This window comes from Cygnus olor, chromosome 5 (assembly GCF_009769625.2).
Source record: "Cygnus olor isolate bCygOlo1 chromosome 5, bCygOlo1.pri.v2, whole genome shotgun sequence".
In the NCBI taxonomy this organism is placed as follows: domain Eukaryota; kingdom Metazoa; phylum Chordata; class Aves; order Anseriformes; family Anatidae; genus Cygnus; species Cygnus olor.
Window position 1 is genome coordinate 47033272 of NC_049173.1, and position 16462 is coordinate 47049733.

General features: G+C 38.2%; 2 protein-coding genes across 11 annotated transcripts in view; one reads left to right on the forward strand and one right to left on the reverse strand.

Annotated features, from left to right (window-relative positions):
• The window catches only part of TSPAN4 (tetraspanin 4), a 435812-nt gene extending 429866 nt beyond the window's left edge, over positions 1–5946 (forward strand). Inside the window, exon 10 of one of the 8 annotated variants that reach the window (XM_040560418.1) lies at positions 5532–5946. In XM_040560418.1, the coding sequence (XP_040416352.1) occupies positions 5532–5675 (144 nt within the window). In that variant the 3' untranslated portion in view covers positions 5676–5946. The remainder of the gene's footprint in view (positions 1–5531) is intronic. The other 7 variants (XM_040560415.1, XM_040560430.1, XM_040560425.1 and 4 more) reach the window with 7 other exon arrangements.
• Positions 1–16462, reverse strand: part of CHID1 (chitinase domain containing 1) — a 107292-nt gene that overhangs the window by 489 nt on the left and 90341 nt on the right. For all 3 annotated transcript variants that reach the window (XM_040560414.1, XM_040560412.1, XM_040560413.1), the window contains 2 exons: positions 4790–4870; positions 1806–1848 (listed from right to left, as the gene is read on the reverse strand). In XM_040560414.1, coding sequence (XP_040416348.1) covers positions 1806–1848; positions 4790–4870 — 124 coding nt within the window. The remainder of the gene's footprint in view (positions 1–1805; positions 1849–4789; positions 4871–16462) is intronic.

The following is a 16462-nucleotide window of genomic DNA, read 5'->3' on the forward strand; positions in this document are numbered from 1 at the left end:
TAACCAGCTAAATAGACAAAATGCCATGGAAATAAATCTGATTTATGAACTACGCAAAGGACTATTCTCATTTAGGCTATCACTTCACAACTTACAGAAATCCTAACTCTTTCCAGGAATTTCCCAAGGGTAAAATAAAACTTTATCACTGAAGACAAGTAGAACCACCATCAAGATCTTGTGCATACCCTTGCCTTCTCCCAAGACAGAGTCATAATTTTCATTATCAGAATTCTATTTTAGAATGATTCTGGAAGATTAATATTAAAACGTATCCTTATCTGTGCTACTGCTATTGATTTAGAATTAGTTTAGCCATTGGTTTACAAGGGAAATAATGTTACAATTCACATTCTGAACTTCTTTCAGTTCAGACAATAAAAATAATTCCTTTTGAGTCTTTCACTTTCAGGTTTTCTGACTTTGAAGTGCAGCATTGCTTGAACTGCGCATACCACAGGGATGTTTTAAAAACTCATTTCCATAGGAAACAGAACAAAGTGTTGAGACACCATTAATACATCTGCTGGGCCCAGACTTCATGCTTGCTTTTATCTAATTTTGAACAAGCCAATTTTGAGCGGATCAACCTACCAGTGACTATAACATTAAAAAGGGGAATAAACACACCTGTGCGAGGGGAAATAAACCAACATTCGGCATTCCACCGATCATCCCGATCACCATTATGTGACCAACTATTTGATTTGCCTCAGCATACGAGTCTCAAAGTATTTCATTACAGCCTTGTTGAAATTTTAAAGAAAACCTGTTTCTGTAAATTCACCAAACACTTCAACTGAATATGTTAATACAAGAAGGTGTAAATAAAGAAATCTACAAAAATAAATGTTCTTTAATCAGGCTAGGACTGACTCTATCAGGGTTAAATCCTTCCACAATACCAGAGAATGTAGGATGACAACATGCAGTATAATTTGTCTTTTCTCTGGTAGACTGGCAATGAAACTTTCTATCACTCTAAGACAGATACTAGGAAGCACATAGTTAGACACTGTGATTAATATCCCATACATTGTAGTATTTCTACCTGTATTAGATTAATGAATGGAAATATAGTTGTACTAACAGAGCATAAGACAATATTCTCATTCAGAAAAATGGAGCTTTGGATAATTTCACACTAGTTTAACCATACAAAATATCTCTGTCCTCTCCAAATATGATATACTGTCACTAAAGAAGCAATTGTTTTCTAATATTAAAAGCCAGAAGAGCCTAAGATGCTGCCTTTAGCTTCATTTGAGAAAACCTAAAAATAGCTTCCTGGGAATTAAGGCAAGTAACCATTGTATCACGTATTCTCATACATTGCAGACTACTGTGTGGACAGAAATTGCATGTCCAGCCAAAAGACTGCAGTAAGGGTAAAGTTTTCAAAACACTAAATATGTTCCAGAGAAAAAGAACGGAAGATAATAGGCTGACGAAGAACAACAGTGAGAAACAGGACCCCAATACAGAGGAAGGTGAAACCAGCATGTTAGCACGACCTGTGCACTCAAACAGTTCCTCTCAGAGCACTGTTTGCCCACGTGTGTCTTATCTCAGACACGGCAAATCTTCAAAGATCCTCCAAACCCCATTATACATTAGACAGAAAAAAAAAAAAAAAAATCTTATACTGGAAATTGAAGCCTTGAATCGTAACAACTACATCAGGGTGAATTTCTTCCACAGAATTCTAAGCCCACTTAAGCATTTTCCAAATTGTCTCAATAATCCAAGTCAAGTAAACACCCCTTTCCTCTTACTGCCCTCAGACCTGAAAAAGTCACACCTACCTTCAGTGTTGGATAAAAGATGGCATGTTTTCCTCCTTTATTTCTGCAAAACAGGAAAAAAAAACAGTAATCACAATAGCTTTAGTAGAATCTCATGGGATTTTTAGCTGAGTTTATAATTAAAAAGAGTTTTATTCTTTCTAATAAGAAGGAAACAGAGACAGTGCTGGAGAAAACTGCTGACTTCACTGTGAAGAAGTTACCACTTTTAAAAATAAGCATTACTATGCCCCTATCAAAGACAGAGACCACTTGCAATTAAGTAGCTTGTCTAAGATTTCTTACCCAGTGGTCATCCCACTCTGGAGGCTGAGGGATACTCTGAATTCAGACACTTTTGATATTAACTTCTATTCAGCCTATACTTGCCCTCTGACTACTCTAGTTATTAGTGCAGGGTAGGGCCAAAATGTTCTCCAGTTCTCTTCCCTTTCTACTTCAGATAAAAACCTTCTCCTGTTCCTTTCCTACTATAGATACAAACATATCACAGTACATGAATTGGAAGTGGTGGGGAAAGAAAAGCAATTAGGGGAAGCTACACCTGCACTATGTATCTGTAATTCAAGTATGCAGTCTTTCCACTCTCCTGCCAGTCTCAGTTACAGGAATATTTGGCAGTACATCAAACAAAAATATGTATTTACTCCACACTAGTGGTGTTTAAAGAGGACAACTCTTAAAAGAGGTGGAAAGGACAATAGCAAAAAAATAGAGGCTCCAAGACGTCCAAGAAGATGCAAACTGAAAAGGACATCTCAAACCAGAAGTGGCTTGATACAAGATCTAAGTAAATACCCTGTGATGCCTTACTGCAGCTGGATGCAACAATATTATAAAACTGACGGATAGTAACAGGCAGTTCTGCCTACTAAATACTTATCTTTAAAAAAAAAAAAGATGAAGACACTTGACTGTCAGATGCGAACTGTGAAAAATTTCCTCAAATAACCAACCATTTTTATGTTAAACTAAATGATACCAGTATAAAATATATAGGCAGGGCAAGCTACAGTGGGCACAAATACCAAAGCTGCATTTTAACCACTAGAAATGAGAAGGATGAGTTACAATTGGTCTCACAAAACCACTTCACCAGTTAGGCTAGGAGGGAAGGCAGAGTGCTTGGACAGACCAAGCGGACATTGCTGGTAAAATCTTTCAACTCAAGCAAATGCATACCTACCAGTACAGTGCACAGGGACAAACACCCAGAGATGACAGATTTCTGTGATTATTTGTAATAGTTTCTGCTTGTTACGTGAAAACCATTAGCTATGGTTTGCTTAAAGATTCATGATTTGATTTCTTAGCAACTGCAGACATGCAAGGTTCCCAGGTGAGATGCTTTACTAGTGAAGCGTATTTCAGGTCTACCTGCTATTCCTATCCAACATAACTGCTCCTTTGCAAAGCAAGGTGGTAACTGAAAAAAAGTTCCCTTAAATAACCCCCTGCATTCAGCTGAACCACTGCAGACACGCTGAGCCGCACGGCTGCCCGCCAAGCACTGCACACCAACTGAAATTCAGAGTGATTTTCTGACCCAGTGTGTTTTACGCATCAAAAATTGTTCTTGAAAGGCCACAAACAAGAATCTCCAAAGACTGGCTTTCAAAGGCAAATGATGTAGTACTACTGACAAACTTTCCCTTTCCCACATGTTCAGTTTGGACGACATGTAGGAAATGTGTTTCCAAAATGAATCCCAGGTGCATGCCATTCAAACAGAGTCCTCAGATTTACTCCTTTGAGAGCAAGTTTTCATCCAGTGGTCATTGTGTCTCCAACTGGACTTTGCATTAAGATCAGTAAAACAAAGCTGCTGATTTATTTCTCTTTGGTCAACACAAAACACCTTGTAACTGTTTGACACAGTCGAAGGAACCGTGCAACAGGATACCAAAGAATTAAAAATGAAAGGACACAGATTCCAGTCCTTTCATACAAACACATAAAATAAATTGAAACACTGCTGACCTAAAAGCAAATATTTTTTTTCTGATAAGAAATACCTGTAAGCTGAGAAATTTACAACACAGGAGAAAATTGCAGGTTGAGAGAATCCTTGAAAATTAATTACAATACCTAGGTAGGGCGGGGCTTTTGTTTTTGTTCTTTTCTTCTCAAGTTCAAAAATATTCAAAGCAAGAAGGTATTTATTAAAAACAATGTAGTTACATTGTTGTGTTTTTTTTTTAAAGTACCCCAAAATGTATTTCACTCTTAATTTCAGTGCTTCTTCACAGCAGTCTTCAAACTGGTAAGATTTTGCTTGTATAATATTACTGTATTTCTGTATGTTTGTATATAACATATAGCAAATTATTACTGAGACTTAAAATAAGATTTTGCTGTTTGTTTAACTTTGTTTTAAATGGATTTTTAATAGCAGCAGGAAACCTCTTGGCATTTCCTGATGAAAAAGAGAGGACAAAGAAAGTTATTAACCTTTCCCTTCATGCTCTTGGGAAAACATTCCCAGACTTTTAACAACTTCTGATGTTCACCTGATAGTCTCATTACCCTACTCCACAGTTCATTTTACTTAGTGCAATTGCTTAACCAATCTAGTCACTAGGACTTGTAACACCAGGCTCTCATTCCACAGAGTTTTCTCAGAACGATATTTGGCTGAGTTACTGGTAATCACCCAATTAGCTCACAATACTAATCTCAGATGCTCAGAGTAAATGACACTCAGCAGATAACTTTGATGGATAACTTCTAAAGATATGTATGACTCATCAGACTTCTCTTCTGAAGATTGTGTTAGCTTGGGTTATTTCATTAATCCTTCTCTGATTTAATTCTCTTGCCTGAAGCACTCTTATGCTGCAGTTCAGTGTTGACATACAGATCACAAACAACAGAATTTCCATTTGCTGAATTCAGTTGCATACTATAGTTAACTGGTAATACATTGTGTACTGGGCCATGCCTAATAATATTTGCAGAACAGTAAGCACATAACTGTAACTCACTTTTTGTATTTGAAGTAATGTTCACCAATTTGTTCATCCCAGACAATTTTCGGTTTGTGCTCCTTCAAGGTTTCAATGTACCTACAAATTAAAAACATAGATATGGAATTAACTTTTCTAAAAAGCAGTTATGAAATTAAATAGCAGGCAATTCTAAAAAGCAGCTTTACCACGCTTAGATGCTGAACACTGTATCAAAATGTTCTTGCTTACAAATAATTTTCTCAGTCACTTTTCCAATTTGCCATGTTTGCATTTATAAGCTTTTTTATTTAAGCAGTGAATGAATTAACATTCATCAGATAAGAAGATGAAGACTATTCTTCAATATTTCTACGGTCTAATTCTTATATATGAAAGCATAGGAACTGAAGTCATTCCTAGGCTGTACCTAATTAGGTAGTATGAGGCTAATCAATGCACTTCATTATAAGCCACTATTATGTGATCAGAAAAGCTGTCCGATAAAAGGGGCTTAGTTAATGTTCTAAGAATAAAATAAAAAACTATAGAGCTTGTTTAAAAGGAAAAGTTACTGTTAAGCAACCTTTAGCAAAATTTTCTTCACCACTATCTTCTTGGTATTATTTTCTTGCATGGACATTTTGAATGGGGAATAATCTACCTCATATCTACTTGGCACAAAGTGAAAACCGAAAATTACTTGTATGCAAAAACTGCGTAGGCAACTAGTGCAGAATAGTTAGTTAGTATGTTGTAAGCTGATGTTCTTCGTTCCCAGCATCATCTCAGCGCAGAGACAGTGTCTCCTTGTGTCTGCATCTTCGACTGCACAATGGAAACAATGCCGCTTGCTGCCTCATGGAAGTACACCAGAAGATGGCAAGCTACTAACGAGAGACCACAGCAGCATCACAGCCTTTAGCACATGTTCTTCCATCTCTTCTGCAGCATTGTAACCTGCAGCTTTGGCCAGCAAGAAGGCTGAATCAACTCTGCTGACAACTTTCTTGACTACACATTAGGGGATTTATCTGGCCACAGTCACTGGTTTCTTTTTTCCTCTTGAGGATTATAATAGCAATTTGAATCTGAACTTCTGTTAGCAGTTGTCGATCTGTATGATGATTACGTAAAGCAATCAAAAGCAAACATGGTGGTCATAAGATAGCATTAAAGATCATTTTTCCATTAAGAAAGTTTCTATAAAACCTAATAAAACTATACCTTTCAGAATGTGTCTCATTTTTGCAATAACATCTATGTTCGTGACAGGATTTGCAGGGAGAAATTTGCCTTCAAATCTTATTTGAAATTTCTATCTCCTAAGATGCTATAAATTATTTCCATCAGACACTACACTGATCCCATCAATGCTGAAATTCCATTTCACTATATAGTTAGAGAAAGAGAGAATTTGTATTTCTCAGTTTGAAAAAGATTCATTTTCCCCTTCCTTACTAATCTAAATTACTACTTGCAGAATTGCAGGGAATATTTTCCTTCTTTTGCTGTGGTTTGCTCATTCATGTATTGGTAAATTGTCGCCTACTGCTAGAAGTATTAGAAAAGATTTTCATTTCATATTTAGGCCAACCCAAGCATGCTATTTAAGTACCTACATAAGCAAACAAATGGTAGCAGATATTGCACTATTTCTCAATACACACATACCCAGAAACAATATACCTTTTCAAATAGTGCAAGTTAAACCTTGGAACCTTCACATATCCCTTTGTAAGAAATACAGAATTGTAAGTTGTCCCACTAGACAAATATGCAAATAGATCTACTTTTGTACGTTTAAAATTTAAGGATAGCTTTTAACACCTTGCCCCATTCCAGTATGGTGACTTCAGTAACGACAGAAGCTAACCTTTGTGCAGAATGGAAAACGAGATGTTACAGCCCAGAGTTATCAGCCAAGGCATCCTGGCACAGAGTTTTCTTCCTCAACACATTCCCTCACATGGGAAGTTCTCGCTTCTGTTGCTAAAAATCCCAACACGATTAAAGAATACGCAACATACATATGAACAAGCTTTAAAATTAGAAATGTAACTTGCAGCAATTATTATAGCCTATTACATGTAAGGTGTGTTGTTATTTTAAAGTTGTTCAGGCATGCACTTCATTTAATGAGAACCCATCCTGACCATGCACAGAGAATTTATTTCCCTTTCTCCTGCCTCTGGGCATTTATCAACATAGTATGTAAGAGCAAAAGTGAATGAATTCATCTTCAAATCACATCCATGGGGATGACACCAGCTCCAAGCTTGACTTTTGGAAAAAATTAATATTAAGCCCAAAACTGTCACTATCATCCAATAATTTTGGGGGTCTGACTTGAAATGCAGTAACTTTTTTTTAAATTGTCTCTGTTAAGGACAACAAAAATTCAAAGTACAACGTTCAAAACAGGGAGCTCCCATTTACTTTGATTGCAACTGCGTGCAGACATCTTCCAGATGCGCCATATCTCATTATCTCTGGCCTATCCTACTATGTGCATCATAAGAAGGGCTGCTCTGTCAAACTGCAGTGCACATATTACAGCACACTCGCTTGAATCACAGTAATGCTAATCAGACACTCTTAACATATTATGTCCTAGCTGAGGTGGTACTTGACTCAACAAACATTTGACATCTAGTTATTTCTTAAAAAATAATGGATTTAAAAGAGCAATTTTCCATCACGCTGAACCAGACAAGCATGGGATATCGGCATGCCTGGGACAGAAGAGATCCAGTTTCATTTCCAGGTTCTGAAAGAGGCAAAGGGCTGGGCAGGGAGCTCATCACAAACAGCCTTCCTTTTTCTCTCCACCTCTCACCTCACTCCTCTTCTTTCTTGTATTCATTGCTTTTTTCTCCTCCTCTCTTTCTAATCTCTCCCTTTTTCTACTGCCACTTTCATGTTCCTTCAGGCTAATTTATTTTCTTCCTTGTCCATCAGCTCTTAACTTATTAGACTTCTTTTACCAAGCTGTTTCAGCAGCTACGGTATGATAAAGATGGAAAACCTCAACTGCCTTGCACTAGCCATTTCCCAGGAAGCTGTGACCAATGACAGAGGAAGTCATGCTCAGTTTCTCCGCTCCTGGCCTGAAGCAAGGTCAGCACAGATGAAGCACCTGGAGTGCTGATGCTTCTAATGAAGCTCCAGTGCAGAATTTCATTGTATTCATCTCTATCGAGCCTCATTTCACCCCCCAGCCACCTTCATACCTGGTTTAAAGCCCTCTTGATGAGCCCTGCCAGCTCCTAGGCTAGAGTCCATTTCCCCCTTTAAGACAGGTGGGACCCATCTGAGCCATCAGGCCGGGTAGCGAGTAAACCTCCCCATGATCAAAAAAAAAAACAACACAAATTCCTGCAATGGCACCAGCCTCTCAGCCATGTACTGATCAGCCAGGCTTTCCAGGTGCACTCAGTATCCTTCCCCACCCCTAAAGGGACAGAGGAAAACATCACCTGTGCACCCACTCCATCCAGTAACTGCCCCAATCCCCTGAAGTCCTTTATGATAGCCTTCAGGCTTCTCTCAGCAATTTTATTGCTGCCAGCCTGAATTATCACTAAGGGATAATAATCAGAGGGGCAAACGAGGCCAGGAAGGTTCCTGGTAATGTCCCTGGCCTGGGCCCCTGGGAGGCATCAGATTTCCCTACAGGTAGGGTCTGCCCGACATATGGGGCCCTCTGTTCCCCTCAGAAGGGAGTGACCTACGACCATTACCCTTCTTTCCTTCTTGGTGGAGGCAGTCTCGAGGCATGCAGTTGACTTCCTTGCCCTAGACAGCCTCCTGTATGGACTTTCCCCCACATCCCCATCACCGTGTCCCTCGAGCTCCCAGGCTTCAAACCTATTGTGTAAGGGCACCTGGGGAGGCAAGGCAGGTAGGGAGGGGGCTCATCTGTGATGCTGACCAGGGACCTGTTTCCATTCCTCTCCATCTCTCAGGTCCCCTCCCTCTGCCTGACAGCAACAGGGCTGGGGGTCCCCCACTATTTGGGGTGTGTCATGCCAGTGCCTTTCTCTCAGGCACAGCAAGGAGTGACTCCACAGGCCTAACTCCTGTTCACACTCGCTGATAGCCCTTACTCTCTGCACCTCCTCCTTGAGCTCCTCCACCAGGCTGATCAGCTCCTCCACCTGCTCACACCTCACGCTGGCAGCATCTCAGTCACCCTCCGATGGCAGCAACAGCCTCAGGCACCCCCTGCAGCCAGAGACCTGAACAGCTGCATTTTGGGGCAGGCACTCGGCCTGGGTCACCACAACCTTTTTGGTGACCGCTTCCCGCCTGGTGGTGGCCGTGGCTGGGTTTGCTGCCTGGGAGGCAGCCAGTATGTGTCTTACTACAAGTACAGAAGAAAACATTAATGTTACAGCCTTTCTGTGCATACAGGCTTATATGTTCGTGGTGCCTCTTATTCTCATTTAACTTCACAGAAGTTTTATAAAGAAAATGCCCTGAGAGCTTACTCAGTAGCGAAGCTGGCAAATTACCCTAGGGAACCGCAAGTACAGCTGAAAGTACCCTAATGCTATCTTTTCGCAGTATAACCCAAATGGTTCTCCTTTATAAAAAGGAAAACAGAGTTATATATGGATCAGAGAATACAAGCAATCACGTATGAGGCAGAAAAAGGTGCAAATGTTTATGTATTTAAGGTTTTGACTCAAACTGGCACATACAAGAGGAACATATGAAAATTTCTTTAAAGAAAACAAGACCTTTATTTGTAACCCAATAAATATTTCCCAGACAACACAGACATACCAGATTGAGGCAGAAGGTTTGCATATCTGATTGGATACCTTTGATAACATGCTGCTGTTCAGCAGTTCAGTTTTATTTTGCAATGATACAGATTTAATATTTTTGTTCTTATACTCTGTTCTTTGAGATGCTTAGGTGAGGCTACAAAACATGAACTTTTTTCATTGCCAATTGTTTATGATAACAGCTAGTTACTAAGTCACTGTTTGTTATATGCATTCACTTTGGGTATTTTCTATCAGAAACCTTTGTTGGGCTGACCACAGACAAAATCTCAACTTCCTAGCTGAAGTATCAGACAATATTTCCCTTTGTGTTTGTTCAGTTAGCTGTGGATTTTTCTTTCCAATTTATCCAACCTAACACATGACAGATGTGTTAGGGGTTTATAGTATTTATAGAGGTTTGGTTGTAGCAGCCGTTGCTATCTTGCAAGAATGAGTTCCTTGCCTTTAAAAGCCTGTTACATTGTCTGAACATCTCTTTCTGCTCTAGCCAAAGGGCACCTTCCTGTCAGGCAGAAGTTAATGGTAGAAGAGTTTACTATGCTAGAACAACAAGCAGGATTCAGGCAACCTTACAGAAACACAATTCCACAACAGAACTGAACGTAATAAGGCATACAGTTACAGACTAGCTCACAGAACAACTCTATTTAATCATGTTTTAAGAAGTTTAGTTTGACTATTAGCTAGAGGATTTATATGTTTGTTTTATGAACTCAGTACATTGCTCAAGTCTTCACTAAATCATCTTCATTTAGTCTTGACTGCCTTTGCACACATTTTTTAAAAATATGACTATTCAACAAAAGTGCGATGTTGTCTATGGTATTCATCATGGAATTAACACCAAGTAGGCACGCAACCTAAGAACGAACCAAGACGAACAAAGAGTAACAGAATTCTCTCTCAAATTAGGAAACAGGTCACCTTGAGGTTAACATAATTCTACTTCTAATTTACTTCTGTTATGAACTACACCAGACAGACCTCTCATTATGCACTCACTTCTAAGCAAGCATCTTCCCCCTCCTCACAGTTTTAAGTTGAAATTAAGAGAAAAAAAGAGAAAAAAATAGCAGATGTGTAAAACAGTCTAATGTGAATCATTTAATAATTTAAAAGTTGATCTGAAGTAGATCCTCCCCTCTCTCACACTTCCTATTTCATAATTAAAAATGTTTTCATTAGCTATCATAACTGTCTCTGCTGTACATCAGGGACAACTCGAAAAGCCTGCTTTAAAGCAGATTGTCAGACTACATTTTGCAGATGTAAAACGCACCACACTGTGAAAGCAAACTGATTTTCCTCCAAACCCTGCCCATCCACCATCAACAACATATACCAACAAACCACAGATAATATTAAACCTAAAATAAGTCCTACAGGACACACCAATGGCAATTGCCCAGAAAAAGAAAAAAAAAAAAAAAAAGGAAAACCCTTTTCCTAAATGTGATTGAAAACTTAGTTATATTACTTGTGAAAAGTCAATTTCAATAAAATGTGTAGCGCTGATGTGTCAACAGCAGTACTTATTACAACATCATATGTCAAATCACACTATCTGCACTTAGTTATTAAAATGCTATATTAATTTTATATTTTGTTTTATAATCAATGTAATGTTTCAACTATTCATTATGATACTAGGAAAAGGCAGGAGGAGGAGATCTCATTTTTACTAAACTCCAGTTGCAAAAGTATTACAATAAACATGTATGAAAGAGAATATTCAGCAAAAATACTTTGTCAGCAAAGTATGTGACCTTCTTGTAGGATGTCAACTTTTAAGCAAAGAACTTCCTTCATTCTGAAAAATGAGAAAATCATGGTTTTCCCACTTTTTATTTTTTATTTTTTTAAATCCCTTGCCTCATTAGGCTCCCTGTATATATATTTGTATATAAATACATTTGGGGTTTCTTTATTATTTATTATTATTATTACTTTTCTCTCTCTGGACAGGATTTGTAATCTGGATCTTTTGTGGCATATGGGAAAAAAAAAAAAAAAGACAGTGTAGAGATCTGTATTAAACTGAAATCTGTCTAGGTGTCTCCACTACACGGAAAACTGCACTGGAAAAATAACCCTCTTTTCAGGACAAGCCTCAGACTACCAATGCTGTTTCAGAATGATTATACCTGAAGATGCTATAGTGAAATGACAGAATTTGCTTTGAGCACAGTGAAAGCATTGCTTACTCCTACCACACCAAGGTATTCTCCACCATAATCCAGGATGAGAATCATCTCAACACCAAACATTTGAGCACATGAATTTCCATTAGAGATGAGGAAGAGTAAATGGAAGACTAATTAAATTATATTGAATAATAAATAAATGATCTTGCTGTCAAAAATATACATAATGCTTAAGTTACATAACAAGCATCTACTACGTTGAAGAGATGAAGCTAGGTCACGGCAATGTTATTCTTACAGAATTTTGAAATACTTAAAAGTGCTTTCAGGCTTCCAAGACAATGAGACATCTAAAGGAGAACTGAAAATATGTATTGTTGAGAAGCCAATAGGTGATTTTTTTTTCGGAACCACTACACTGACATTACTGCAGCTTAATGTCCATCCTTTGTAGATGAAACATGGGTCCTAATAAATTCTTGTTAGGTGATGTATATAACAGTAGAAGAATTAGTCCTTGCTAGACTGGACAACATAAATATAGAAGCTCTACTCCACCTCATCCAATAGTCTGGCTTACTACAGTCTTAGACATGACACCACAGTCTTAGACATGACACCGTCTCTCTGGTTAAAAACTACTTCTCAACATAATAAAAATTAATGCTTGTTTATCCCTGCAGGCTTGTTTCAAGAATCAGCAGGTTAATCCTAAAAAGAAATCTTTGAAGATAAGAAATACTAGTTTAAGGGCACATATTTTGAAATGCTTAAGTAACCCTCAAGTGAGGTTGAAGCATTTTCAGATACAGTACTCTGAATACAATACTGTGCTCCGTTCCTCCAAGAACTGGAATTATACACAATGCACATGAAAAAGTGAGGCTGTCAATTCCTGGATGTGAAACTGAATAAAATTCAGATACACTAATATATCTACTGTTCAGCTTCAGCTGTAAATAAGAAAAACTACAACTATGCTAGTTCTGCTGCATGGCAAGTTTGTTGGTTTTTTTTTAAATAAATAAATACAAAATTAAAAGCTTTCCAGATTACCCTCTTGCTTAAAACATGCAAATCTGGTATATTTATACAGTGCTACACAGAGCGCTACAAAAACTCTTTATACTGAGTTTGGAGCCTGGTTCCTGGCAGATTTCGATGATTTTAATTCAGTGTATAGGAGATGTATTTTGATCAACTCCAGCTATGACTGAATGAAGGTTGAGCGCACAGGCACTTTGATATCCCAAATTCTTCCATGCCTGATTTAAAACTGCAGGTAGAACAAAATTACATTTCTCTTCCATCCTCACCTAAAAGGTCAGATCTTTCAAATGCCAGTGAACATCCTGACTAACTCTTCCAGTTGCTTCTTGCATTTCTCCTCAGCCACACCTGAATTAAAACCACCCCAACACAAACTCAGGGTGACCAGCAGCATCACCCAGAAGATTTAACAACCACAAAAGCCAGCAGGAGCATCTTTCCCTCACTCTGTGTCAGCTAAGGAGCAGTGAAGTTGTTCCAAGCCCCCATCCCAGCCCTGGCTAACCTGGAGCTGGGGTTCTGTGGTTGCCAGGAGGTCTGAGCCAAGTAGGTGGTCAAATCCACCATTTCCTCAGCCCTGGCTGAGAAAGATGGATGAGAGCTGAGCCCCCTGCAGGGTATAGCTGCAGAAAGGTTACGCTTGGTAGCAAAGAAGAATGAAAGGGAACATACGTTGGGTGCAAGCAGCAGAAGGCACAAAGGGTGAGAGAAGGATGCTGTGACTGCAGGTGAAGACCTGATAGCAGTGTAGCTACCAGATGACCTTCTCTGGTCAGGCAGAGTGCTAAACTCACAGGCTGCAGGACTCTGGGTATATAAAACTGATCCAGGTCAGCAATGGCCTTAGGAGAGAAATGTTGTCTCTGTTCTCCCTCCAGAAATAGTTTAGGCCAAACAGAAGCAGTGTTACTTGCAAGGAAACAGAACTTCAGGTGATGAACAAACCTATCTACAGTAGGGGAGCACAGCATGAAATCCTATCCACTACTGGATTTCATCTGCTTCACAAGATGCTGGGAATGAGATGCTCCACGTCGAGGAGCCTCAAAATAAGAGTATTTAGATTCCTTAACTGTCATTCATGCCAGGCCTGACATTTCCACCATCAGTATTTCTGCCTGTTCCACCCTGGCCTTACTACTAGTGGGTTTTCAGTAAAACATGACCTGTGAAGGCAAAGTTGATAGAAAATGCTAAAGCATGGACATGATCTATCTGTTTAACAGCTCTCTCCCTTCAAAGCAGTGGGAACATTCATATCCTTCAAATCCCTTGAAGGCAGCCTCTGCTTCAATGGCCCTGTACTCTGTATTTAGGGTGTGCTTCATTTTTATTCTATAGGAAGGGCAGCTCTAGAGGCAAGAAGACGGAAAAACTGCCCACTGCCCTTTGCACCTTTGCTAATCCTGAGCCTGCTGAATGTATCAAATCAAATGCTCCTGAGAACACTTTTAACTTCAGCCCAACAAACAAATTCATGGCAGCATTTGCCCCATCAGGGACACAGTTCTCAGAGCCCTAGGACTGTAATTTTGAATGATGCTATGACAAACAATGTCCACTATTTACTTGTATCCATTTTTGTTTATATGTGAAAAGTGCATAGTAAATACTTTCAAAATGCAAGAATACTTAAGTATTTACTTTACTTTAAGTAAAAAAAAAAAAAAAGAGAGAATTCAACTCAGTAAGATCAATTGAGATAAATTATCTAAAAGAAAAATTAAAGAATTGCTAATGCTTTAAGTATCTTAGTGTGCTGCTTTAGTTTGATAATAAATTTTACCCATGGTCTCTTAAAACTAATGCACTCAAAATCTATTTAAAGTTACATTCCTAAGTGGAAGCATACTGTAATATTCTCTGACTTCTACAGGTAGCAAGGACCAAAATCTAGCAAGTTTGGCTCTTATATCTGAGGTTAACCTGCCAAATTCTCATTGCCGATAAATCTAGTTAAAATAGGACTACACTGTTTTTACATACATAGTTTTTGAAACTAATTTGCTGGAATGTCAATTAAATTTTGGTATTTCAACCTAGCTCTCACAAAACTGAAAAATGTTTCTAAGGCTATTCCATGTCTTTTAAACATCACCTGTCACGCTTCAAGTCCAACTTTGCAAGAGCTGAACACTAAATGCTTTCTGTAAGATAAAAGAAACACTGTACAGCGATAGTTTTTTGGCATGAAGCAGTTACAGATGTGCAGTAATACATTTAAACGATCAAGCACAGTACAGCAAACAGTTTTACCTTCACATGAAAGAATTCATAAATTCAATTCTTGACTGCAAGGACTGTAGTTAAAGAAGGCACCTATGCTAGATGAAAGTCTATGGCACATCAGTAAACTGCAGTGTCCTATGAAGCTATGAACTATACACCCATTTCCAGTTTTGGGGACTAAGCTAAAGAATGAAGAACATTTCTGCTGACTTTCCAGTTCCTTCTTCATACTTTGCAAAGGGAGTTTTCTCCTCTCAGTTGACCATATTTTAGTCACAGCTATATAGAGTTATTTAGGATTCACACCAACAGAACTACTACATGACCTTCAGCCTTTGTTTTTTGAAAAGACAGAACAATGACAAATTCATGGAAACGATTATTAATCTCTCATAAATGATGCAAATCTCACAGGGTTAGTACATTTTAAACAGGCATTGGAATAATCTGGATGGCACTCTTGAATTGGAAATGACTATGAAGTAATAAAACTATATTTTATCCAATTAGAGTGGAGATTTATGACTTTTTAAGAAGTTATCTTCATCAGGGCAGTTACATACTTGAGAACAGGGAATTTAAATCTCCTGATATTTAGTTAAACTAACACTAATTCATGTGGCAGTATTTAAAGAAAATCTGGCACTTTGCACCATGAAAAAACCAGAACATCTTCCATATCTTTGCAGTAAGCCAGACAAATATTTGTGTATTTTTATTTGTTCAGTTTCTGCCAGAAAAAACGTATCTGTGCTTCCTGCTAAGATATGTTAAGATTATTTTTTAAAGCAAAGAACAATATGTGTATATTTGTTCAAAATGATTTCCAAAAGAACTGTTACTTAAATCAAATGGCAACATTTGAAGCACAAATCAAGGGACAAAATGATGGTCATACTTTTTTTTCCCCTTAAATGAACTGGAAACTTCAAAATGGAATACTGTCTTACCTCTAACAAGTATGTGTATATATATACTTTTTATCTTTAAATGAAGCAGCCTGATTTTTCACATTAGCCGTAACTGCAGTCTTCTATCAGGTATATAGCACTCTGGACACAAAGAATTTTTGGTTTTCTGAAGAAATTGCTGATAGAAGAACAGCGTTAACGGGAATTATACTCATAGCATCTGTGGGCTTTGTGTACATTCTAAGATTTTGTTACTGCCTGAGGAAGTTAGAAAGATACATCTTTTTGCCATGTTTGAACAATAAAAGTTTGTGTTCTGCAAATATTTGAGTGAATTCAAGACAGTAAGTGTTCACAATTAATCTGATTACACCGCCAAAGGTAAAACAGTATGGCATGTTTGTAGCTGAAGTGGTTCCACATGCAAATATGTGAAATTGCAATAAGGCTTTCAAAATACTAGCACTTTGCATTCCCTATACAGTCATCCAACACATGGAGTAATCACCAGTGCAGCTGTGCAATTAATGTAAGAAGAAAGTCCTTAAAACAGCTACTAATTGTAAATCTGAACAAGTT